The sequence below is a fragment of the Mesocricetus auratus genome, unplaced genomic scaffold (genome assembly GCF_017639785.1).
Source record: "Mesocricetus auratus isolate SY011 unplaced genomic scaffold, BCM_Maur_2.0 Super-Scaffold_100676, whole genome shotgun sequence".
Classification (NCBI taxonomy): domain Eukaryota; kingdom Metazoa; phylum Chordata; class Mammalia; order Rodentia; family Cricetidae; genus Mesocricetus; species Mesocricetus auratus.
In genome coordinates this window covers 118,269,319-118,295,904 of record NW_024429266.1, presented here as the reverse complement: position 1 = coordinate 118,295,904, position 26,586 = coordinate 118,269,319, and the positions used below count along the sequence as shown (strand labels likewise).

The 26,586-nt window shown below is 38.6% G+C and overlaps 1 protein-coding gene across 2 annotated transcripts in view; it reads right to left on the bottom strand.

Moving 5' to 3' along the window:
- Znrf2 (zinc and ring finger 2) overlaps window positions 1–26,586 on the bottom strand; it is a 69,677-nt gene that overhangs the window by 18,439 nt on the left and 24,652 nt on the right. Inside the window, exons 2-3 of one of the 2 annotated variants that reach the window (XR_005873670.1) lie at window positions 10,648–10,743; window positions 2,347–2,420 (exon numbers count right to left, since the gene is read on the bottom strand). Coding sequence is in view for 1 of the 2 variants with exons in the window: in XM_021231029.2 (XP_021086688.2) it covers window positions 10,648–10,743 (96 nt within the window). In the remaining variant the exon portion in view is untranslated. The remainder of the gene's footprint in view (window positions 1–2,346; window positions 2,421–10,647; window positions 10,744–26,586) is intronic. The other variant, XM_021231029.2, reaches the window with a different exon arrangement.

Below are 26,586 nucleotides of genomic sequence, written 5' to 3'. Positions count from 1 at the left end.
AATGCTGGTAAGCAACTAAGTTAGGATATGTTCATCCTTAAATAAAACCTCATAATCACTGTCTCAAGAAAAAATGCTCAGATTTTCAAAATTTAAAGCCCCCCATAAAAAAAATTAAACTGCATTTTTCAAAGTGTCCATCACCGACCTAACACATTTGGAGCAGTTAAGAGAGGAACTGGTACATTGTATACCATCCGATATCTCTGGTTCCCTATAATGTATGTATTAATTTTCACATACAGATAAAGGAAAGGGAAAGTTAAGACGATGACTTTTAACAAGAGGTGGATGCCAGAATCCCTTGGGGGAGGGGTGCATTCTATCTCAATACAGAAGCAGATACCCGAGCTTCTCTGCATTTTACAATGTACATCTGCTTCAGAAAGGGGACTGATCATTAAAAAAGGGGTGAGGCAGGAACAACAGGCCAGAGTAGGAAGCTCACGAGATCTGAAGTCCAGCTGGCCATGGTGGACAGTCCTATAACCACACTTAATAGGTCAGGATGGGAGGAAGTTATTTAAGGACAACTAGGGTACACAGTGAGAAATTGGAGAGGGGGATGAGACCACCCAGAAAAAATTTATGGGTTGGGCATGGTGGTACATGCCTCAACTCCAAGCACTTGGGAGGCAGAGGCAAGAGGTATCTCTCCATGAGTTTGAGACCAAGCTGGTCTACAATGGTGAGTTTCTTGAGGATAGTCTGGATTACATATAGTGAAGTCCTGTCTCAAAAACAAAAAACTAAATTAAAAAGTTGAAAACGGAAAACTTAATACAGATTTTCATTTTGCTAGTAATTTGACTAAGTCAACCTCTGAAACATCGTATTACTTGTCTTTAGTATTAACATAGGAAATATACTCAAAACATTATAGTTAAGATCTTAAAATTATGTAAAATACTTTTTAAGTAACAAAACACTAGATGAAATCTGTTTTATTATTAGGAAGTACTTTATGGACTTCTTAAAAACAAACAAACAAACAAACAAATCAAAGCCAATTAGCATCCTAGCCTTTTTCTTCCTCATTCTGATATATGCCAGTTGTTCAGAGAACCATGTTGGCCGGGATCATCTGAGATAATCCTGACTTAGTTAACATCTTTATACACCCATTCCAACGGCCAGAACAGAACAGCATGCAATTGACTGTGCCCAATATGGCATATGCCGTGGCTTCATTCGCAGAAAGCAATACAAACCGGCACTTTATTATATTCTTTTGGAGTTACTTGTATTTTATGTTTATCTTATATAATATAGATTGTCATCTACATTTACACATGAGCAATAAAGCTCGAAGAAGTAAAGTAACTTAACAGAAGCACTAAATTAGTTGTGTTCTAGGACCAAACTTAGATTTAGGTTAGCTAATTTAGTAGATTTTTGCTTACTGCATGAATTTTGCTCTAAGGAATAATTTCACTTTATTTCTAAAAACTTTCAAATTAAAGCAGCATAAATATTGAAACAAATGAATAATTTTAGAACAACCGTCAATGTATGAAATTCTCAAGCTAGAGAGGACCACATATTTAGAAAAAGTATTCTTTTTTTAGCTTAGTTATTTAAAAACTCTGTGCATGCTAGTGCCCTCAGGCCAGAGGTGTTGAATTCCCCCAGAGTTGGAATCACAGGCAGTTGTGAGCTGCCTGATATAAGTGCTAGGAATTGAACCCAGGGCTTCTGTAAGAGCAGGACACCTTTAACTACCAACCATCTCTCTCCAGCCCTTGGTCCCACTTTATCATTAGGAATTAATCATACATTATAAAGATGGTAGTACAAAGTCACTCACATTCCACTTCTTCAACAGCTTAAAGCAATCCTGGCCAACAACAGGTTTTATTATAAAAGAAACAGTATTATCTGTGTTATCTACAGTGGCCACATACAGAATTGAATCAGCTCTTGAATTTTCAGCTTTGCTTGTGGTAAAATATCAAACCTCAAAATATATACTAGCTAATGAACATACATTTCAAAGCTAATTATAAACTTTCGTAAATTGATACTTCACTTCCAGCTTCTCAAGCTCTTTAAGTTTGCATTGTCCAAAGAGATTTCTTACAATTCAAGCAGCCAACTATGCAAAATGAAAATATTTAGCAGGTCCAAGCACATATCCATATAGTTATTGTGGATCAAGACAACATGAAGAAAAGCAGACAGCCAAAAGTCTCCAAAGCCAAAACCAAACCAAGGCCGAGTGTCAGGCAGCCAGGACTCCATGCACAAGTCTAAATCAGCACAGTCCCTTCCAGACAAGCATTCAAACAGGAGTTCATCTTTCCAGGCAGCACCATGCCGAGCGCTACCACCGGTCAGGCGTTTTACCTGAAGGTTTACGCTTCCTTGAACCCTCAATGATAGCAGAAGAAAACAAAAGCAGCTGAAATGTAAAATAGTCCCTAGAAAAATCAAGAATTAAAAAAAAGTCACAATATTAGTAAAAAGCAATTACTCAATTAGTGAAAGTGGGGGCTCTCTTATTAACATTTTCAGATATTAACTCTTAATTAGTTTAAAAGGTGTTAATGCTAATATTTGACTCTTCAGATCCACAAGCTGTTGTTTTATTCAAATACTGTAACACAGCTTATAAATGATATTTAACAAAGTGATGCTGATTTTTAAGTTAAATATATCAATAAAAATATGGAATCAACCTTTCTTAATGTGCCTCATGCTGGAAATCCCTGGTGTGTGTTGGTTCTTATCCCTTTCAGAACCCTCTTCTTGGATCACCTTAGCATTACTAGCTTCTCTGCCTCCGTGCCACCAAGCGTAAATATAACTAAGAATCGATTCTATTAATCATGCAGCTACCTGTCAACTGTACTGTTACAAACATTTTGAAAATAAGATCAACTCCTTATCTTCAAGTGAGGGCTCTGGTCTAAAATCCCACACATGCAGGATTAGAGGTCAGCTTGGACTACACAGCAAAGTAGTCCATATGTCTCAAAAGCAAACAAAATAATATTTAAAAGCCAAATTTTTAATAATTTAAAAATTATATGTCTGGAAATATTTTGGAAATTCAAACTTCACATCTCCAAGAAAATGTGACCAAAATAAAATACACTTGGACCTGGAATGGGAAAACTGGAACACAAAGGATGAAAAGACGGTTTTCAAATCACACTTCCACCCCCAACGTGACCTAAAAGGCTGCCAATAACCCCACAAACCACCTAAGGAATTAGCACACTGTGGCATCACTTCCTAAATCTTCCAAACTTCCAATCCATGCCCCTTTCTTTCACACAAAAAGAAAACAAACAAAAATCATAATTATTTGCTATTGTCCTAAATGGCACTCTACTCATTAAAAAAGTATATATAGAGAGCGAGAATGTTGAAAATGTAAAACTAGAACAAACTGCTTTTAACTAAGATTCAGGGTCATTTATTTTGAATCACTAAAGGGGGGAAATCAGTTACTGAAAAAACAAAATCTATAACCTATATGATTTTAAGCTTAATTGATTACTATGTACTTTTAAAATTAGAATAGTCCATGAAGTTATAATGTAGGTAGGCTCAAAATGGCAATAAATTTTAATACAGATACAAATAAACAAAAAGCCCAGTCCCGAGCCCATAAGAAAACGTGCCTTGTGTGTATAGCTTAGATAGCTTCAGGTTACATTCTAAACTTCCAGTTTATTTAATAACATTGGGTGGCAGCTACCTCATAAAGCAGTAGCAGGAGACATGACTTGACTAGTACTGCACATGGCATGGGGCAGGTTATGCAGAGATAATTAATGGTCTATACCATTACTAACAACACACACACACACACACACACACACACACACACATTTTAGACACCTTAAGTGTGTGAAATTATCAAGCTGAAGAGGACCATATATTTAGAAAAGGTATTGTTTAGTGCAATTTGTAAAAAATTGAGTGTATGTGTGTACCTATATATGTAGAAATGCAGCAATGGAAGAGAAAACATATCCAGAAAAGAACTCTAATCCCTCTGGGAGATTATTATTAGGAATACAAAATACATAAACCTTTGACTGAGCAGGGCTACAAGACATATAAGGTATAAAAGTTCAGAATTATGTACAGAATGGTCATGTAAAGTATATGTAGAAAAAACATATGAATATGTTTGTATAAATCTGAATGGGGACATAGTTTAGCAGTAGAGAGCGTTCCCTGACGCTCAACACTGCAAAAACAAAAACAACAAAACAGACACACAAATAATCTCTCTCTGCTGGAAGGAGCTTAAGAAATTCAAGCCACCTCTGGCGAGGACTGGGACCTGCTAAGGTGAAAGGCGACTTTTCACTAGGTATTTCCTGTCTCTGCATTGTAATCATGCAAACATACCCATTCAAAAAGAAAAGTTAATTTTAAAAAGGAGGAGAACAAAGGTGTCAGGCAAAAGCAACCAAAGAAACCACATTTGGAAGGCCATCCTCCCTGGGCTCTAAACTGGTACTCCTGTGTCCTTGGAGCATCTTTTCAAGGACATGGGTAGAGCAGAGAGTGTCAGTTCCAGAGCTAAGGGAAGCTGTGCCTCAAGCAAGAGCACCTCCTCATCACAGCAGCTCACTGACTCTCACTGGCTCACTGACATGGGACTCAAGGCTTCAGGACAGATGAAAGGCTTTTCTGTGCTATTACTTCATGAGTAATAGAATCCTTTGATTCTGAGCCCAAATCAGAGGTTTACATGTTCTATCAAAGTTCACACAACTACGGTAGGTTAACTGGTTATGGCAAGGTAAAGAAGGTCAACAAAGCATTTACAGGTTGAAAAGTGTAAACCAAAATAATATCCGATGACTGGGGTAGAGCACTTGCTTGATATGCACAAGCTGGGTTGTGATCCATGGTACTGCAAAATCATCATCACCATCAAATGATGACATTAAAACAGAACATGGCTAAAGCCTTGTATGAGACAGAGAAAATACAGCACTAGAGACCAGAGAGATGGTTCCGCAGTTGAGATCACTTGCTCTTGAAGATGACCTGGATCAAATTCCCAGCACACACATGGTGGCCCATGCCATTGACAATTCCAGTTCCAGAGACTACGATGCCATCTTCTGAGCTCTGTGGGCACCAGGCATGCATGTGGTACACACAAATATGCAGGCAAACACTCACACACATAAGCCAAAAATATAACATAAAAGATCCAAACACAACTGTGTATAATGGCAATCTCAACAGTCTAAGAGGTGAATTTGGGAGGGGGTAGTGTTCAAGTCCAGATCTAGCTACACAGTGAATTCAAGTCCAGCTTCAGCTTCATGAGACCTGTCTTTAAAAAGTTCTAATACAGAAAGGAATGCTCAAATAAACTGTTTTAAAATTTATGCAAATAACATAGCTATGGAATATACAGAGCCAAAGGCTAGGAGGTGATTCAGTGGGCAAAGTGCTCAGCGTGAAAGCATAATGACTTGAGTTTGGGTTTTAATACCATGGAAAAGCAAAGTCTGGTGGCGTGTATCTGTTACCCCAGAGTTGTCTGAGGTGGAGACAGCTGATCCCTGGAGATCTCTGGTCACCTAGTCTAGATGAATTGATTAATTACAGTAAGACCCCCGTCTCAAAAGATAAGACGGAGATCAAGTAATAGAAGAGAACATAGTTTTTGGCCTCTATATGCATGCATACATATGAAAAAACACCTGCACATATATGAACATGTACGCATATATAAAATACATAAAATTAGAGACATTTTCACTAGGCTGTTATTACCAACACAACAAAAGAAACTTTAAATCCAAGAAAAATTGGCAAAACCAGTTACAGTGGGGGATTTATGGTTTCTGTAGATCAATTAATGCCCTCTTAGGAAGGCTACTGAATATTTCCATAATACAACCAACTCAATTTATGTATTAATGCTGCTGAAGTAGTCAGTGTGATGGCACACATCTTTAATCCCTACCAAGACAGAGGCAGGCAGATCTGAGTCTGAGCTCCACATGGTCTACACAGCCAGTAACAAGCCAGTCAAGGATACCCAGGGCTATACAGTGAGAGTCTACCTCAAACAAACAAACAAACAACAACAAAACCACAGAAGATCTTTTTCACTCCACAGAAAACATACTTCACATATGTTCTAGTTGTTTCTGTTGCTGTGACACACTTTGAGAGAAACTCGGGTAAAAGTGTTTATTTGGATTATACTTTCAGGTCAAACTGTATCACTAAGACAAGTCAAGGAAGGATCTAAAAATCAAGTAGGAAATGAAGTATAGATCAAGGAGAAATGATGCTCACTGTCTTGTTTGCAGGCTCATGTTTAGCTACTTTTTCAAAAGTCTGTTTTTATGTACCTGAATGTTTTTCCTGCATGCATTTCTGTGCACCATGTGTGTGCCTGGTGCCCAGAGAGGTCAGGAGAGGGCCTTGGATCCCCCTGGAACTGGAGTTACAGAGGGTTATGCACTGCCATGTGGATGCTAAGAAACAAAGCAGGTAAAGGTTCTTAATAGCTAGTCCCTCAGCTACTTTTAATTCAACACAGGTTGATGGCACCATCCACAGTGGGCTGAGCCCACTTTTATCTATTAGCAATAAAGAACATGCCCCAGAGACAAGGCTCTAGATCAACCTCATCAAGGCAATTCTTCAGTGAGGTTCCCTCTTCCCAGGTGACTCTTAAGTTTGTGCTAAGTTGACAACTAAAACTAAATATGACAGCTTACAACCATTACTTACTACTTAACCACAAGTAATCAATGAATTTAAAAACCAGAGTGGTAGCCGAGCGATGGTGGCTCACGCCTTTAATCCCAGCACTCGGGAGGCAGAGGCAGGCGGATCTCTGTGAGTTCGAGGCTGGGCTGAACCGACAGCCTCCAAAACAATACAGAGAAACCCTGTCTTGTGAAAACCAAAAACAGAGTGGTATGGACAGCACCCTGGAACATCAAAATAAAAATCACTTCCCACTATATCTAGCAAAATTACCTTTAAAATTAGCAAAAGGAATAAAACAAATTAAGTTGATAAAGATAATAAAAATTTATTTTTAAAATGTTTATTATTAAAATATAGAGAAAAAGGCTATTCAGTACTTAGCATTAATGAATTTTAGCTTTATTTAAAACTATTATCTTCTTTGAAAATATCAAATATTTCAGCTTGCTTAAAGTACAAAAACACATATTACAATGAAAATAAAAATATAAACAAAGATATTTTAAAGAGTAAAAAATGTGAGAAAATGGCATAGGAAATGCTATACTGATGAAATATAAAGTTTAGAGGAAAATATTATTACTTATACTGTTGGGTAGTTGAAGAAGGATCTCGTTTAGCCCAGGCTGGTCTGCAGTCCTGCTTCTCCTGCCCCTACCTCCAGGGTGTTGTCATTACCTAACTGCTCCACCACACTTAGGTATAGAAAAGGGTTATTTTCGAACAAAATTACCAGAATGCATTGAGGAAGTGGTAAATATGACTGGATTGATGAACCTGTAGGTAGTCCTCAAGAATGGGTGGTTTCTACCATGGTGTTGTAGCTGATGAGACAGCAAAACTTCTTGAATTATATAGACTTCAGAGCAAAGGAAGAAGTTTCCAGTTCATAATCTTTGCCTGTGTGTAATCTAAATAGCAGTGTTTTTAAATATTCCATGTTCAAAGATGCAATAATCCAGCAATATCAGAAATCAACACAACGCAATTAGACCATTAGTTGGGTGCCCATCCCACAATGAGAGATGCTCTCTCAGCCTGGATACATGAGGGAGGGCCTAGGCCCTGCCCTGGATGAAATGACAGATTATGGATACCCCCCTTGGAGGGCCCCACCCTCCCTGGGGAAAGGAGTGGGGATGGGGGGGGAGATTAGGGGAGAGGGGTGGGAGGAGGGGAGGGAGAGGGAGAGGGAGCTGGGATTGACATGTGAAGCAACCTTGTTTCTAATTTAAATTTAAAAATAAAAAAAGACAAAAAAAAATTAGACCATTAGAAAAATCTACCAACACAATCTTAACAACAAAAATTGCAGCACTTGCAGAGGCCAAGGCAAGAAATTCGTAAGTCTGAAGCCAGCCTACGCTACAAATTGTTTCAAAAATAAAGTTAAATAAGTTTAATAAATTAAACTGCTTTTTGCTTTAAAAGAAGAAAATAACACACACATTACTCAAGTTCAAAGCAAGCATCCATTCAACTGACAATTGCCAAGTTAGAAAAAGCAGCATGCCCCAAAGTGTCACGGTTATCCTACAATAAACTTATGGGTGATTCAGAAAGACAAGGATAAGCACACAGAGTGCTTGGTAACAATTCACTTTCAGATGACACTTACATGCCCACAATATCCAGATCCACTAAAGACAGCACTAGACCTGGTTCTGAAATGTCCATCAGCGGTATGCCAGTGCTTGGTCCCCAAGCTGTGGTGCTATGGTTGTGGGTATGAGTAGTGAGTCATCATAGGTACATTCTTGAAGAGCCTAACAGAACCACTGCTACATCCTCTCGTGCACTCTCTGCTTTCTGGCTACCGAGACATAGGAATACACTTCCTCTGTTACACACTGCTATCATCTCCCCAGGGCCAAAGCAATGAGACCAAAGAATCATAACCTAAAGCAGGGGTCAAATCAACCTCCTTTAAATCTGGCTGCTTGGATATTTTTGTCAGAACAACAGTTAGCAAGGAGAACTGCCATTCTTAACCCCAACACAGGAATAAATCCAGACACTAAGGACACAGGTTCTCTGCACCCAAACAAATGCAGGCAGACAGGTTCCTTGACAGAAGCATGTACAGTGTCTCTGTGGGATGAATCTCAAGCTGAGTCATCAGTTTACAATCAAATGCCTGGAACTCACCCTCTCTCAGAGTTCCTCTATAAATACAGCTGTCTGAAAATAAGCCTGACTATTCAAATTGTGAATTTTTGTAGATAGTTAATATATACTTCACAAATTTAAATTTTTTCAGGTCTAGCTACCTCTGGAAGTCTGTACAACTTACTAAGTATATCATACTGAATGAGAGTTCTTGTTTATGCATTAACAGGATTTAGAGGCCTAATCTAGCTGAGTTGGTGTCAACACTTAGGAATTCAAAACCAAAACTAGAGAGTCACGGGACCAAAAAGATTCAGTCTCAGAATCTCTGACTCACCGTCTCTAAACTTCATGAAGTTTATAGAGAGACACTACAGTCCTAAACCACATGGTAGTTATCCCAAGCATATATTCATCTCATTGACTCCTGAGACACCATAAGCACTATCTGCTTTATTTACTGGATCACTGCACTTAGCACAGTATCTTATCTGTAAGTGCCCAAAATCTGGTTGTTAAACTTAGTCTTTCAACAGAGTTTGCCAATTACTAGTATTCTTACTATTCACTTTATATCTAAGCCTTAGATGTCTTTTCTCCTTTCTTTGACATTTAGGTATGTGCTGAGTTCCTCTATTTATTTATTTGTTTGCATTCAGAGATGGGGTCTCACTACATAAACAGCCCAGGTTGGCTTCAGTCTTGGCTATGCTAAAGTTATTTTTAGGCAGACACCACAAAATCATGAAGTTTCTATCAGCCAGAAGGAATTATTTAATTTTTATCTCCCAAAATGATTCTACTTGTTCTTTGATAACACCAAAGACTGTATTACTAGGGTCAGGAGAGAATACCCTGGTCCAACATACCAGACCAAAAGCAATGGCCAGTTAGCACAAGAATGAAATTTATCTGTGGGTTCAGAGACAGATAATGGTGACAGAATAGTTTCAGTCTCTACTTCCTACATTTATTCTCTCCCATTAGTTTCTATCTACTATATTTATGAATAAACTTCATCCTCACTGTTAACAATGCATTATTTATTATAGATTTGTGTAAGTGCTATTTATTTTATGTGTATAGGTGCTTTGCCAGTGTGTTATCTGTGCACCACATGTGTGCAGTGCCCACAGAGGCCAGAAGAGGGTGCTAGGGCCCCTGAAACTGGAGTTACAGAGTAATAAGCTACCTTGTGGATGTTGGGAATTGAACCCAGGTCCTCTGCAAGAGTAAGTGTTCTTAACCACTGAAAAATCTCTCTGGTCCTTCCCTTCTTATATATTCTTAAGCACACTTTTTTTTTTTTCTGAACAAATTACTTTTTCTTTAGGCCTAACCTAAAAAAGATTTTATTCAGGCACAGGAGTTCTCAAGTGTAATTCAAAAATCTTCTGGAGTAGGGAGTCTTGGCCATCCTTTTCATTGAACAAAGCCAATACTATTTTTATGCTAACATCATTTGTCTTTTTCATTCCCACTCTCTCCTGTGTTCCAGTGGAATTTTCCAGGGTATCTGATATGTCTTATTACCAAAACAACAACCCCCCCCCAAAAAAACACTAACTGTAGAAAAGACATAATTATTTGCCATTAAGCCAGATATAAATAAAAAATAAGACAATGCCACTCTTGCCATTAAATGTCTTGGAAAGTGACACTTATTAATAGATATATCCTAATTAACAGATGTTTAACACATATAAAGGTATCTTAAGATGAGAATTTGAGTCCTTTCCTGCCACTTAAATTTTGCTTCAAACATGAAATTCACATTATTTATGGTAAATACTAAATTACAATGTGATTTTAAGGCACCAAACTTACCATTATATGTTATTCTTGGCTTTGTTAAACACATCACAAGATGCAAATCCATTTCATCTGAGGGTACAAATTTTGAGCATACCGGGCACTTAAATCCTAAAACATAAAGGAAACCCAGGTTATTTAACTATTCTGAATATCAAATTAAAGTTTTTGAAAGTCATGGAAGACCAAACAAAAGCACTTTAAACTTCAATATTAGACTTAAATAATACATTATAGGACTTAACATAAACTCAATTTGGGGGAAAAAGGTTTTTGACTAAAAGTCAGTATGACTTCATACACATTAGTGTATGAAGATCATCCCATTATCTTAATAATCAAGTTAAACGCAAAGAGTGAACTTCATCATAAATTCCCTTATCTTTTCAACTTGGGTTATCCTCATTTCTGACTTTTTAAAACACACAACACACTTTCTCTAGAGAGATGATTTCATGTTAAAAGAGCTTTCTATTACTGGTCATCTTTGTAAATATTATCTTTCCCAATTGGATACACCAGCAGTCACATTCTCTATAGCTACACGTCCCAGTGGTAGTTTGAATGAGAATGCTTCCCACAAGCTCATGTTTGAATGCTTAGTCACCAGTTGGTGGAACTGTTTGGGAAGAATTAGTGGGTGTGGCCTTGTTGGAGAAGTGTGTCACTGGGGGTGGGCTTTAAGGTTTCAAAAGCCCATGCCATTCCTAGTGAGCTCTATGTCTTGAGGTTGTCGCCTCAGCATGTAATGTCTTGGCTATTGCTCTAGTACCATGCCTGCCTACCGCTGTCATGCTTCCCACCATGGTCAATGGACTCACCCTCTGAAACTGTAAGCCCCAACAAACTCATTATGGTGTGTCTTCATATCAATAGAAAAGTAACTATGACAACCCCTTAGCACTATTCCACTCAATTCAACATTTTAAACACACACTGATAAAGAACAAAAAAGCTTTGAGAACAGCAAAGCAGCTCTATCTAAGACTCCTAAGGTTTATACTATTGGTTGCTATACTTGGAGATGGTTTGCCCTTGTATCTCAAAGTTTCTATGCTCAAAGCTTCATCCCCAGATTGTTTGAAATGCAATTCTTTAGACTGGGTTCCATTATGTGTTTCTTAGGTCACTGAGGACATGTGCTCCAAAAAATTAAAGTGGTTCTTATCAATTCTAGAGAAAATTTCCCAGCACTAAGTTGTTATGCAAGTCACAGCCTGAGCCTTTAATGGCGCCCTGGCTTCTTGTCTGGCAAAGTAATGGCTCACCTCCATATCCTGCCACTGTGGTACCAATCACCATGAGGCCTTTATCAGTGCCAAACTAATGCCAGTGCCAAGTCCATGAGTTTCCAGAAGTGTGAGCTAAAGCAGCCTTATGAAATCGGCCATGCTTGGGTAACTCATTACAGTAATGAGGAATTGACTAAGAAGTGGCCTTTCCACCATACTAAGACCTAAGGCAAATTAAAAACAGCAACAAACCAAGAAGTACTCACAGTCGAATCTGATCCTTAAATGCTAGATTCTTTCATGCAATATTCAATGTGGACTAATATTTGCCTGAAGTGCTTTCCTAAAATCAAACTAGCATACTAAATGGGAGAATGTTACCTATCTCACTTACAAAGGTACAGTCTGGAATGATCATGGGGGCCCAGATGCAAGATGAATTGAGAAAACAGAAACCAAGGCAAGTACAGGAAAGGAAGCCTCCAGGAGGCCCTGAAGCAGATGCCCTCTAAGAGATGAGTAACTAGTGATGAGAGAGATATTCTACACCTACTTCTAGGATGTGCAGGTTCTTACAGGAATTCTCTCTCTCGACTATGAGATCAAAGTCACAGGCCTGAAGAGTTAGACTAGCATCATAACTCATACACAACTAATACAAAGCCAGGAGAAAAGAGTTCCTGTGCTATTCATTCAGGAATTCTGTTTCCCTACATGAAACAGTCTGAACAATAAAAAAAAATATTTATTGGGGCTGAAGAGATGGCTCAACAGTTAAGAACACTTTGTACTTGTTTCTTTCCATTTCTCAAAACTCACTGAGTAAATAAAACTTCAAAAAGGAAAAATGAAGAACTTGATACGAGTCAGCAGCAACAGAGTAAGAAAATACACAAAGGAGTTGAAAGGGCTGCTAAAATAATGTTTTAAGTGCTGTTAAGGTAGCGACCTCACTTCATAATTCTCAAAGGCCAAGATGGATGGATGACAAGGACCCTCGATGACTTTCCTAATAGTAATTCATGAGGCTAAAATTTACTGCTGCAAGGACTAAATACAAACCTTCAGGTTCCAATTTATGGCATACAACACCAAACAGCCATTTGAAAACCTGAAGTCTATGAGTCACTTAAGTCACTTCTACATCGAAAAAGCTCCTTGGAGAAACAGTACTTCACATCTGGGTAGGGAGGGTGGCCAGTGAGCCCAGGATATTCTCTGTTCTACATTTTTAAAGTGCTTAGCAACTGATACCAGAACGGGACAGGGACATGACACTCAAAATTTCTACCAGGCAGTGGGAGTCATAATTAGCCTCATCTGTGAACCTAGAATCACCTGTTAAGAGGACGCCTCAACTGAAGAATTGCCCAGATCAGACTGGCTTGTTCCATGTCTGTGACACCTTTTCTTAATTGCTAATTGATGCAGAAAGGTCCAGCCCACTGTGGGGTGATGTCATCACTGGGCAGGCATAAGAAAGGTAGCTAAGCAAACCCAAAGCAGCATTCCTTTGAGGTTTCTACTTCCAGCTCCTGCCTTTGAATTTCTGCCTTGGCTTCCTTCAATGATGGACTACAACATGTGAGCTGAAATAAACCTTTCCTCCTCAAGTTGCTTTTTGTCACCATGTTCGTCACAGCAACAGAAAACAAACTAGGACAATGAAAAAAGAAGAGAACAGGAATAAAGAAAAATCTCACACTGAAAAAGAACCAGAACCCTCTTCACAGTCTCTACCTATATATACCTACTAAGAAAAACCAAACATCAGGGGTTTAAAGAGACCTATTAGGCATAATACAATTAAAAGAAAAAAAAACCTCATCAATGTATCATAGAGAAATACACCAGAAGCAAATCCAGAAGATGGCAGACAAACAATATTTGTATTTTCTGTGGAACCCTCCCCAAATCAATAAAGTAAAATACTGCAGTTTTTAAAATGGGCAACATTTCTAAACAGCACCAAGCACTCCTTGGTGTGATATACAAGAACTTGGTGTGAGGACAAGATATACTTATGTATACTACAGTCATGTAGGAATTTAGAAAAAGCCTTTAACATACAAGAGACTTCAAAATAATACAAATGTCAATCCAGAAAACAGGAGGAAAGTTGAACAGTTCAAATCCTGACCCCTGCCATAAATAGTTCAAGATTTTGATTCATGTGGGCTGTTACTAGTTACTTGCTTTGATTTCCACCTTGTATGTGTAAGCCTTTCCCCCCAACTGTTCTCAATTATCCAGTTACAATTCAAGACGACACTGCATCCATGAAACAAGAATGGGAGGCTAGAAACCTGTGACAAGGAAATGAAGAAAGGCATTAGGATTGGCCAGATGACTCAGCAGGTTAAGGCCAAAAGGTCTGAGGACAGACTCCATGAAGCTGTCCTCAGACCTCTACACATACCATGGCATAATGTGACTCGAATACATATCACTCACACACACTCACACACACACACACACACACACACACACACACACACACACACACACACACACACACACAAATTACAGAAACTAAAATTTCACATAGAAAGATGGACTCTTATTTAAGGTAATACTAATAATAATTAACATTTACTATGTAGGAGAAAATGAGCTACTTTGAATATATCTTAAAGATAAAAGCAGATGGGCTAAGAACACTGCTGCAGCTAGGAATTGGTCACAAGAGGACTGCAACAGCCCTTCTGGCTCCAGAGTCTTTTTCCACAACTCTACACAGCCTTTTCAGGCTACAAGGAAGTAGGACCAAATCTCAAGGAAGATAGATAATAAAATCAGCTCAGGTGCTTGATTATCCAATTGAACAGAACTGCAGAACTGAGGAAAGAGGAAATACAACATATATTCCCAAACAGTAGTTAGTATTCAGAATGAAGGAATGCAGAAACAAATGAAAAGAGAAATAAAAGAGTATTACTGTGAAATTAAAAAGAGGCTTTAAAAAAATTAAAATGTTCAAGAAGAAAAAGACAGTCAAAGTAAAGTATTTAAAACCCAGGCCTTTTTCTTTTTTGGAAAGAGATAGGTTTGACTACTTTTCAGAATTTGAATGGCATTAGTCTTTTCAACAAAGCTGGAAGCTAGGAGACAAGCCAAACAGTAACTCCAAAGTTCTAAAAGGGCACTTCTCTGAAGACACATCTAAAGTCCTCCACGCTTCCATGGGGTTAAACACATAGCTTTTGTTTCAGATAGGCAAGACATCAGAACCTTCACCTCCTGTGACTATTTTCAACAAGTTTCCAGAGCATGCACTCCACGACATCAAGGGAAGGAAGAACGCCCATGCAAAGTGAAGGGAAGTCTTTGATGAAAATCATGTTGCCTAGAAGATACTATGAGGCTGGAAATGCTAAGTGAAAACAGGGAGGCCTAGAAATTATTCACAGACTAATATGGTCATTAATTGATATAGTATGGTAATATAGTTATTAACTGAGATAGTGTGGGAGTAATTTCAGAAATCTTTAGGAAAAAAACCTGAGAGTCAGTAAATATATATCTTCAAATATTCAAAGACTCTGAACCCAAGAGATGAAAGCACAAAAATCCAAGAAAGATCAAGCAAGTAATGCTTAAATATATAAACATAGCTCCACTTCCAGATGTCATCCCCATCTTCTGTCACTACCAACTCTGAAGCAAGAGTGCCAAATGCTTGAGGTGTTGTCTTTCTACAGTAATCTTTCTTAAAATACTCCTTCTCTACAGTAAATTTAATCATGCCTCCCTTTGTACTTTTCCTGGACTTCAACAATAATTTCACTATCACAGCAGAGCAAGGAGAGTATTTATTACATCTTTAACTTATTAGCTTAGTAGTTGAATAAAACAATTTTGAAATCCAAAAATATTTGTACCTGGGTACAAATACTGGTTGTACTTACAAGCTATGATGATGGAAATGTTGGTAATGCTAGGTACACATTGGATTCAAGAGACTATAAAAAGTACCTAAAGCACAGTCAAGTATTCAGCAAACAGTGGCTGTTCTGCTGTTCAATATTCAAGGCATTCCCTATAAAATCCACACTCCTATGAAGAATAAATGTGACATGTCTGCTGTATCAATTAAACTGTGTATATAATAAAACTGTGAACATCATACAGGTTCCTAGTGCTTGTCCATGGTTTATGACTGAGATAAAAAGATTCTCTTTTTTTTCCCCTCAAAGCCTAACCACACTTTTAATCAAAATGTGTACACAATTTTCTCCTAGAAGCCAACCAATCATAGGTAAAACAGAACGGATGATCAACCTTAGCCTGAATATGGCATCAGCAGGACAAGTAACTGTGAGATCCCCCTTCCCCAAAACAAAAATAATGCAAAAATTACCCTTACCATCAGCAACAACCTATTGTAAAATGACAGAGAAGGTAAGTACCCAGAGGTCCTGTTCTTACTACTTGTGCTGTCAGAAGTCAACTCCAGGGCCTCCAGCAAAAGAAGGCAAGCCCTTTATCAGTACTGGAAAGCCCTAGTCTCTAGTAAACCTGTAAGATTTACTCATCAATGCATTGTTCTACAACTGCAGTAAATTATCTACAATTTGATTAACTGTAGGAAGTTCTGCTCACCAAGACAATGGAGAAGCTTTCCTCCCCACCCTGAGTCCAGACAGCAGGGAAAGAAAGGCAGCCAGGTCCAACTTTAGGCTGGCTGTGTGGATGACACTGACACAGACTTGCAAGTTCTTGTATTTTAACCTTTATAATACTTTAATTGGCTAATAGTTTCTAGGCTTAAACTTATACAAGTGTATATGAACAAATTAATGATAGACAACTGTGTTTACAAGACCTTTAACAAAGTAGTCTCCATTTGCTATACCAGATCGCCAAATATGGCAGCTGTCCGCTCCCTTCTGCAATAACGGGACTAGTAATAATAAGAAGAGCCCAGAAACTTGCCTGGTTCAATTGCTCACTTAAAGAGAGTATAGGTCCAACTGGAAAGAAACCCAAAGTGGCAGAACTCGGCTCTACTTCTGGCTTGCTGCATCTTGGCTCCTGGCACGTATGACCACTATGGCACACACGCCATCTGTCTCTGTATGAGGCTTTTCATACTGTTTCCCATTATTATCTTAATACAAGTTTAGTAAAACAATTTTATGTTTTTCTCCAAGAAAATATTATGACACCTTTGTGGTTTTGCTCAAGGAAATATGCTTTGTTTTCTTGTATTTGTTAAAAAACTGTTTCCATCTCTTCAAGTTCAGATCAAATTTTACATGTAATCTTTCAAGAGCTGAAAGCCCAAATGTCCTCCATTGGCCTATATATCATCACTACTTCTATGTAGATCTTATTTCTCAAGTCTGACACCATCCGTGAGGGAGAAGTTACACACACACACACTCTATCCCTACTTCCTCTTCTACCTACATCTTAAATCAAGCTTGCTTGTGTTCTGTAAAGGTAAGAATATCACAACTGGAGGCCAAACAACTCAAATTACTGCTAATCATAACTGCAAGGAGTCAAGCCCTAAACCTCATGATTTTCCAAATTTATTTAAAAGGAAAAATTGTGCCAAACAAACCAATAAGAAAAATGAATCAATTCCTGTAAGCAAACAAGTCTTATGATGAGTAGTACATGATGTACAGCCAAAGCTTTGAAGTTTAACTTGAGAAGATAGCTGTTTCGGCTGCTAGCAAGACCTTCTCAGTGGTAGGCATGCGTAGGATTATCTGCTAAGAAAAAATTCTCCCAAAAATATAAGCTAATAAATAACTTACACAGCCAGGACAAGATCCAGATCACCTATTTTCTTTCTAAATAAACTACCAAGGTTTTCTAACAGGTATAGTAGCATCAGCTAACAGGGAAAGGATACTCAAAGAGGCCAAAGGAGAAAACAGCAAATGAAATTCCCAGCTCTGAAAACTGACCGCTACTTCTGTAAGGGGGCAAAATACATTTAATAAAATGAGAACGGCAGGTAGTCCAGTGAAAACCAACTCCACCATGTAGCAAAATACATTGCAAAATCAGGTCACTTGTTATATTTTAACCTTGTTCAGCAAGTGCTTTACCCGTCTAAAGATCAGATTCTCTAATGAATCATCCAAAGCAGCCCTGGAGGAACATACATAACTCATGCTAATGGGGAAGACTGCATCGCAGGGATTCTTAGAAAACTAATTTCATGTGGGCCCAAGTTTTAAGTCCATTAAAGAAAGTCAATGTTTTCTATTGTTTGTCTATGTGTAACAATTCTTTGTTCATCCTTTTTCCCTGCGAACTACTAGTTGACGATACGGAGAGGATTCACTAAATGTCTTACAACCACTTCTTAAAAACAAGTCTTCCACAGTTTTCTGTACAGCTTAAACACAAATCAGAATTCAGACAGTCCTTCTTCCTAAGCACAGAGCAGTGACAGGACATTCTCAGGCCTTATCCTGTGCACCTCACGCTGTCAAGAGCTGCCAAAAGAAGCTGCTATCCCCATAATCACTCCCACTCCAGGGCTCGAGGTTCTGAGAATGCAAATGAGTCCTACAGAAGCTCTACTCTAATCTCCTTCTATAGATAAGAAGACAGTAAGGTAAGAATTCTAACTAAGTCAGGAAACTAGTCAACACTAGGGCTAGAAACAGACACAGCTAAAGTCATCTGAAGGGGAACTCCAATTAAGAAAATGCCTTCATAAAATCTGACTGTAGGAAAGCCTACAGGGAATTGTCTTCATTAGTAATTGATGAGGAGGGATCAGTCCATTGAGCACAGCGATATCCCTGGGTTATGATCTGGGTTCTACAAGAAAGCAAGCTGAGCAAACCCATCTGCATTAGCTTCTGCCCTTCCTGAGTTCCTGCTCTCACTGATTTTGATGATAAACTGTTATAGGGAGTCGTGAGTGAAGTAAACTCTTTTAACCATGGTGTTTTATCACAGCAATAGCAACCCTAACTAAGACAAATAGGAAGCTATTACATTTTCCAGCCCACTTATCTCTTTTAGACCTCTGGCATCAGTTAACAAACTCAACCAATAATTTTCAAAATTTTATACAGAAGTATGCTACCATCACAGGGGTCTATTTTACAACTGTTTTCAAGAAGAGGTGATATTTCTTGCAGAGTGGTAAAAACTAAAAAATAAATAAATTCTAGACATTTTCACAAATGTACTTCATGTATTTGAGAAACTTTTGAGGAATGAGGAAGATTAAGTATTTTAGCATTGATAATTCCTCCTGTAAAATGACAACATTTTACAGCCATTGTTTAAGTCATAAAGAACAAGCACAATACAGGCTTCAATTCTTAGTTGGCTACAGTCAGAATCTCAGATAAGTCTGTGAAGACATCTGCCCTTTGCTTACTTACAATTCAGATTATTTTAAATACAATTCTTTCATTTTCTTCGGCCTCACTTCTAAATAGTCACTGAGCTTTTCTTCAGTCTGTATTGTGGCTTTTTTATTGTAGAGAAGTTCAAATTTATGCTCCCCCCAAACTATCCCCCCCTTTTTCTCTGTGTGTGTGTGTGTGTGTGTGCGCGCGCGCGCGTGTGCGCCGGCAGTTGGAACAATTATAAAACCTTAGAAGTGGGTCATAATCACAGACACTCTTCCCCATCATTGTACTTTTTGCAGAGAAAACTGATGCACAGCTTTTAGAAGGTAAAAGCTGCCTTACCACCACAGCACTTCCCCAGGAAAGTGACCAAAGGATGGGGTTTTCGTTTGAAGTCTGTGGATGAATTAACCCATCTTACAGGAGAATGTTTATTAAAATACACGTGTGCTCATCAAACATCTGAAAAGGGCAACAAAAGGGAGATGTGGAATGGTTGAAAAGTCAAAGACAGATAGATGGGAACAGGCCCACTTCCATGGAAATCAGATCAAGCCCAGGTGGCAATACATTTTTTGAGAAAGTACATCAGTAAGGGAACAAAAGACCAATGCTTTAACTAATAGTAAAGCCTGATACAGTATGCTTGAGTGGTTCCTGTCACCAGGGATCCTCAAAATGACTCCATATCACTAGCTATGAGGGGCACTGAAGCAGTGATATTCTCACTGAGTGTTTACAACCACTGCAAAGTTTCATGTTCTGGAAACTTGGTCTTCAGCTTGGTTATGTTGAGAGGTGAAGGAAGTTTTAAGGGGTGGGGCGTGTGTGTGTGTGTGTGTGTGTGTGTGTGTGAGTGTGAGAGAGTGTGAGAGAGTGTGTGAGCGTGAGTTGAGTGTGAGTGTGTGTGTGTGAGAGACAGAGAGAGAGAGAGAGAGAGAGAGAGAGATTGATTCTCATCAGTTCCTGAGAGGCCTTGCTTTGGGATGTCTTCCACACAGGCCCCTCCCCACCGTGATACATCTACCATGATACCTTCAACAAGGCCACACAGATGGCGCTGCATAGCCTTGGTTTTCATTCCTCCAAACTTCGGGCTAAAGAAAACTTTCCTCTTCTTTATAATGTCCTCAGTCACATGTTTTTGTGTTACAGGACTAAGACAACAGGAACATGTGCCAAAGATGTCACATGACAAGACAGAAGTCAGAGCATGTATAGGATTAATGTAATTACTACACAGATACTAACCACTACCATCATTATACTCTTTGGCTTAAAACAGCACTCTAAATCTATACCAGGCGTGCCTAAAAACTCTGTTTTTTAAGCTCAATGTCTTAGAATAATTTGCTTCTAAACATAAATATTGCCATTTCCTTTCAGTTTCAGAAAGTATGCGACCACAGACTGATAGAAAGTCCAGACTCAGATATCAACCTAAGTACAGAACACTGGCCTGTAAGAGTTCTCACCTGTTTTAGTTTCTATCTGAAAAACTCCCAAAACTATCCTATCCCTATCAAGTATGTGTTGTCTTGCAATCTTTTGGCTATTCCAAAAAAATCTGAAGATCCTGCTTAAGTCTCTTAAAAACAAAAAAACTCTATTGCTTTTAACAAAGTGTGACCAGCTAATAAACTCAGTAGATTTAAAATTTATCAAGAATCATAGGTGCAATTACAGTATTATTTCAACCAATTAAATGTCCTTAAGACTTCAGAGCAGTGGTGGTGCACACCTTTAATCCCAGCACTTGAGAGGCAAAGGCAGACAGATCTCTGTGAGTTCGAGAAAAGCCTGGTCTACAAAGTTACACAGAGAAACCCTGTCTAGAAAACCAAAAAGACTTCAAAAATAAAATATTAACTATTTCTAATTGAGAAGACAATGGTTTAAAAGCATATCTTGTATTTCAAAGCAAAATACCCATTTCCTTCACAAGGCTACACCAAAGCAAGGGGTTCAGGATTACTGAATAAACAAATGGGCCCTCTCTCCAGAATACCCTTTCATCTTGCCCAGACTGAAAGACAAGACAGTGCTCACATGAACAAAAGCCACTCTGGACAGCTAACTGACGTTTTAAATGCCATGCACTGTTCATGCATTTCCTTCCCCAAGATGGAGATTTTAACAGGCGGCCCACAATCAAGACACAACCTGAATCAAAAGCAATAAAATACATACAACGTACACTTCTAGCAAGTAAGAGAAAGGCAGGAGGTACACTGCAGGACTGCACAAAGAAATTCCAAGTCTTTTACTTTCTTAATGTAAACGTTAGTTATTTGGTAACCAGTAGTTGATGGTTTCTATTGAGGTTTACCAGTAAGCCACATACTCAATGATTTCACGTTCCACTTACCTACAGGAACATGAAGTCTTCAGAAAGCAATATAATGAGGCAAACATCATAAGAAATAGAGCTGTCTTTACCAAAATGGGAACATAGGACAGACACCTTCACATATATTCTTAGAGGGTTGATCACCACTATCAGAGACCCCAACTGTACTTTTAAGCATGACAAAACCTGTTAGCTTCTCTCCCAGGGGGGTGTCTGACCTCTGGAAGCTACTACTAGTTAGTAATATGTTAATTACCTTCCTAGAGACACTGATCTTCTGGGACTTCACCCTGCTGTGCTGGCTGGTGGCTCCTTGTTTGTATTGGGTTTTGCCTCTTGGGTTCCCAAACTCAAACAGAGGAATAAAATATAGCATTATAATAACTGTAAGGACATGTGACCCTTAGGGATGAAGGGGCTCAGCACCTCAGTCTCCTTACTCTTTCTACCTCAAAGTTTCTTGTAAGGGAAATGCACTTGGGGTAACAACTTGGTTTTGTACAGCAATTATGTCTAGGGCAACCTTTACATTTGTAAATGGTGAATAAAATGCAAAAAACATCAGAATAATGTGACACATTAAAACTATAGGAAATACCTACCTCAGTACATACTTGTAGTTTTTTTTTGTTTGTTTGTTTTGCTTTGTTTTGTTGGTTTTTTGAGACAGGGTTTCTCTGTATTGTTTTGGGGGCTGTCCTGGAACTCACTCTGTAGACTAACCAGACTGGCCTTGAACTCACAGAGATCCACTTGCCTCTGCCTCCCGAGTGCTGGGATTAATGATGTGCACCGCCAATGCCCAGCTCAAACTGGTAGTTTTACTCTTTCATTTATTTATTTCTATGCCTCATTTATCACAGAGAGAGGAGATAGCCTAAAACACTAGCTCTGTAGCACTCTCTTGCAAGTCTGTATCCTCGCAGAAATCATTAGCTGCTCAGAGTATCTGTTTCCAAAGGGGTAACCAGGAAAATCTCTTCAAAAGAGGCTTGCTTATGACACGACTGTAAGTTACTTACAGTCTACCAGTGAATGTGACCAAAAGGTTCCCCAGTCTCAAGCAGAGTTGAGGGCAAGGGAGCCAAATGGCCTGTGACACATGTGCTTTCCATGACCACTCTCCATGCTCAAGGACCTCTTCACTATGACAGATTTTACCTCCCAAGTACGTCAAACCTAACCACTTCTCTTGACAGCCACCACCCTCAATTTAGCCATAATTATCCTCTGGACTACCACTACAGGTGTCTGCTAAACACTGGACCACCACTACAACTATATCTGCTACCTGTGTCTGCGCTCCTCAAACTGCTCATACAATTTAGTCCTCCCCCCTTCACACACACACACACACACACACACACACACACACACACACACACACTTTTATTCAGTGTACAAAGATTTCCTTTGTCCATTTACTCCTTTCTAACTCAGTTCATTTCTCCTTTAACCATATCCACATTTATATATTTTAAATGACTTTATTTTTATTTTATGTGTATTGGTGTTTTGCCTACCTGAATGTCTATGTGAGGTTGTCAGATCCCTTGGAACTGAAGGTACAGATAAATTGTGAGCTGTGTGTGGTTGCTGAGAATTGAACTCAGGTCCTCTGGAAGAGCAATCAGTGCTCTTAACTGCTGAGCCATCTCTCTAGTCCAACACATTTACATTTTAAACATATATACTGTGATAGTCAATCTTGTAACCAATATGACTTAGTATTTAATCCAATCACTGTAATTTCAAGAAAATTACTAAGTATCAATCTGAACTGTTTAATAACATAACATATTACTTAATTTTTGACTCCCTATTATAAGAGTTTGTCTCCCTCCTTCCCTTCCTCCCCTCCCTCAATGACCAGCATGGTGAACAAAACAAACCCCTAACTACCCACTGCTTGGGTTCTCTAAACACTGACACTATGAACAATTGATAAGCAAGCCATCAGCAGGTTTGAGGGGCATGTGTCTGGGCTTTCCAGGAGCTGCTTCTTAGAACTGGGTACCATTTTGTTCTCTACTGTACTCATTAACAAAAGGAAAAACAATGTTGAGTTTTAGCAAAGAAGTGATAAACTACAGAAGCTCAAACATTTTCTTGTTCTTAAAAGAATCACGGGGGTGGCCCAAAATAAGAATATAATTCCTTTATAAGAAGGTTGCAAAGTTAATTACCTTATTTAAGTAATTATTTCAAGAAGCCTAGAATTCTCACTGTTGATGAAACAGACAGCATTCAGTTTGATCATATGACTAACTGAATTTATTAGAGGCAAAAATTTTTAAAAGAATAATTTTACGTCAAAACCTCCAGCTCTAAGTATCCAAACAACAGAAACCATATATTATTTTGGAATTTTTATACAAGTTAGAATGTTCTTATGCTAACTCAAGGTAAAAATTTCCCCTTAATATGTAAGACATCATGAAAACGGCTCACTGCTTTAGATATTCATGTTTGAGCTTGCAGGGGTGAAATGACATACCAGCAAACTGGCTTGAAACAACTCAAAGATAAGCAACAAAGCAAATGTAAGACAATACAATGAACCTCAGGGTGTGCATGGCATGAAGTATACTCCTTATACTTCAGCATGTTTGAGAACTTTTCTAATAATACTTCTAGAAAATCCTCAGAAAATTTAAGTGAGTTTGTTCACCAAATCTGAAAAACCAAAATTCAACTGTAGTTAAAAATGAACTCAGAAGAAACCATTCAAATTTTATTTACAAAATTCCAAGTTTAAAATTAGTTTCCATTACAGGCTGCAGAGGTCCAAGCACCCTCAGTGCTAAGTAAAACTTGATACAACCTCCATGGAAAATTACATTTTCAATCTGCAGTAATAGCAAGCTTCAAGCGCACACAGCTGTGGCTCAGAGATCCAATTCTAGGTAGGTCTCCCAGGGCGGCAGTTTCCCAAGTTTTACTGTGTGGAGATTCATCCTGAGAACCTTCTTTAGTTTCCTGGACCTATCCCCAGAGACTGGACTGAAGGGGGGATGGGGCAATGAATCTGCATTTCTAAAATGGTCAAGATACTTTGAGCAATGCTGTCCTAAAGGAGTGCATGCACATACCACAATACATGCTAACAAAATAGGAACCCACAAATGCCCAATTAGTAAATGATCAGATAGAATCTGGTTATTTTCATCATCCCAGAACACTGTCAGATTAATTCCAATGACCAGAAGTGGTTGTTTAAAAGCAGACAAACAAACAATGAAAAACAACCATGGAAAGAAATCATAAATGTAAAAAAGCATCTCATGACAGGCATTCTTGTTTCATATATTTTACTGGGCCATGTTTCTTTTCTTGGTACTCATTAATGTTTTTCTTTTTTCCTAGAAAATAAATTCTGGTGTATTCACAAAAGGGAATAGTATAGACTCTGTAATAGCTATATTCAATATAAATGAGTCTTATAAATATAGTACTGGGGGAAAGAAGCAAAATCCAAAACAGGAGTATAACTGCATTTACACAGGTTGGCCAACATTACTTAGAAATACACAAATAATGAAACAAATGGCAAAGAAGCAGACGGCTTACAATACTCTAAGGAAAAAAGGAGCTTTACAGCAGATGGCACAGGTGACCACGTCTAGGTATAGATGTCTGTGCACGGTGACAGCTGTGTAACTGAATTCTTTTACTAATTTTGCTTAAGTATATTTCACCAAAATTAGACATTGGGTTTGATGACAGAATTCTATCAAAGCTCACTACTTAAAGTTTAGTACTCTAGTTCAGCCCTGTGGTCTTAATTTCTTTCCAATTATATGTTATAATAATAAATTTAAAGAATAAAAGATCTGACCTAGTTGTAAATGTAAATATTACATCGGAGTTCTGAGGTAACTGTGCAGCAAGCTGCACACTATGGTCTAAGTCCTAAACATATATGTATACTTTTAAAGAATACTGAACAGCATCTGATGGATATCTTGACATTTGAGTGAGTTATAACGCAACATAGAATTTGATAGGGAATATGCCAGAGTCAATGACTTTTAAAAAGTATCATTAATCACTAGGAGAGGTGGCATATGCCTTTAATCACAGCACTCAGAGGCAGATGTATCTCTGAGTTCAAGGACAGCCTGGATTACAGATCCAGTTCCAAAACATCCAGGACTACACAGGGAAACCCTGTCTCAAAAAAACCAGAACAGAACAGAACAGACCAGACGTATGGTTAGCAGACTTAGACTGAATCTAAAGCTCACAAACATTGGCTATTGTGCTTTATGTCACCCACTCAACAGAGACCTAGACGGCAGCAAAAATAGTGAGAATGCCAGTACAGCCTTTCCCAGCCCTCCCTGACTGAGCCCCCAACAAAAACACAGAAAAGACAAGGGGGAGGTAATGCAAGCTCCAAGAAAAACATACTATGGCACACAAACAACGGATGCCATTTGACACAGCATGCAAGGACAGGGGACCTTCAAACAGGTTTGATCAGCCTACACACAGACAAGGCGACAGTGAAACCTGTAAAGTCACAGAGACCAGCTAGAGTCTACAAAGTTTTCACCAAGATGTGTGAGGGTAAAAAAAAAATCCTCACGAGGTCAAAAACTTTGTAAGTCTTATTTAAATACTTACCATTACACTACTGGTTCCAGAAGGACTAGGGGTAGCAGAGTAGAAAAAAAAAAGAGGGAAAACCCAATCAATACTAATGATAAAAAGTGGCAGCTCAGTAGCATCAAATTTAGGCACCCAAAATAACCCTGGAACTAAGCAGCCTCTGAGGCGGGCAGCCTGATTTCTGCAAGGCTGAGCAGCAGCAGGGCCCCTTTGCATCTCAGCCCTAACTCTCCTCGTTTGGAAATACAGCTTAGTTACCCCAGATAGCAGAGGAGAAGGCAAGAAAGGAAGGCGGGTTGGTTGCCTAACAAGGTGTGTGCAACCACGATAATCAAAGGGACCACGCGGCATCTTGTTGCCTCACTTCTATGTCCTGTATTTCAGGACAGTCAACGATATCCACAATGGGTTCACACAACTGAAA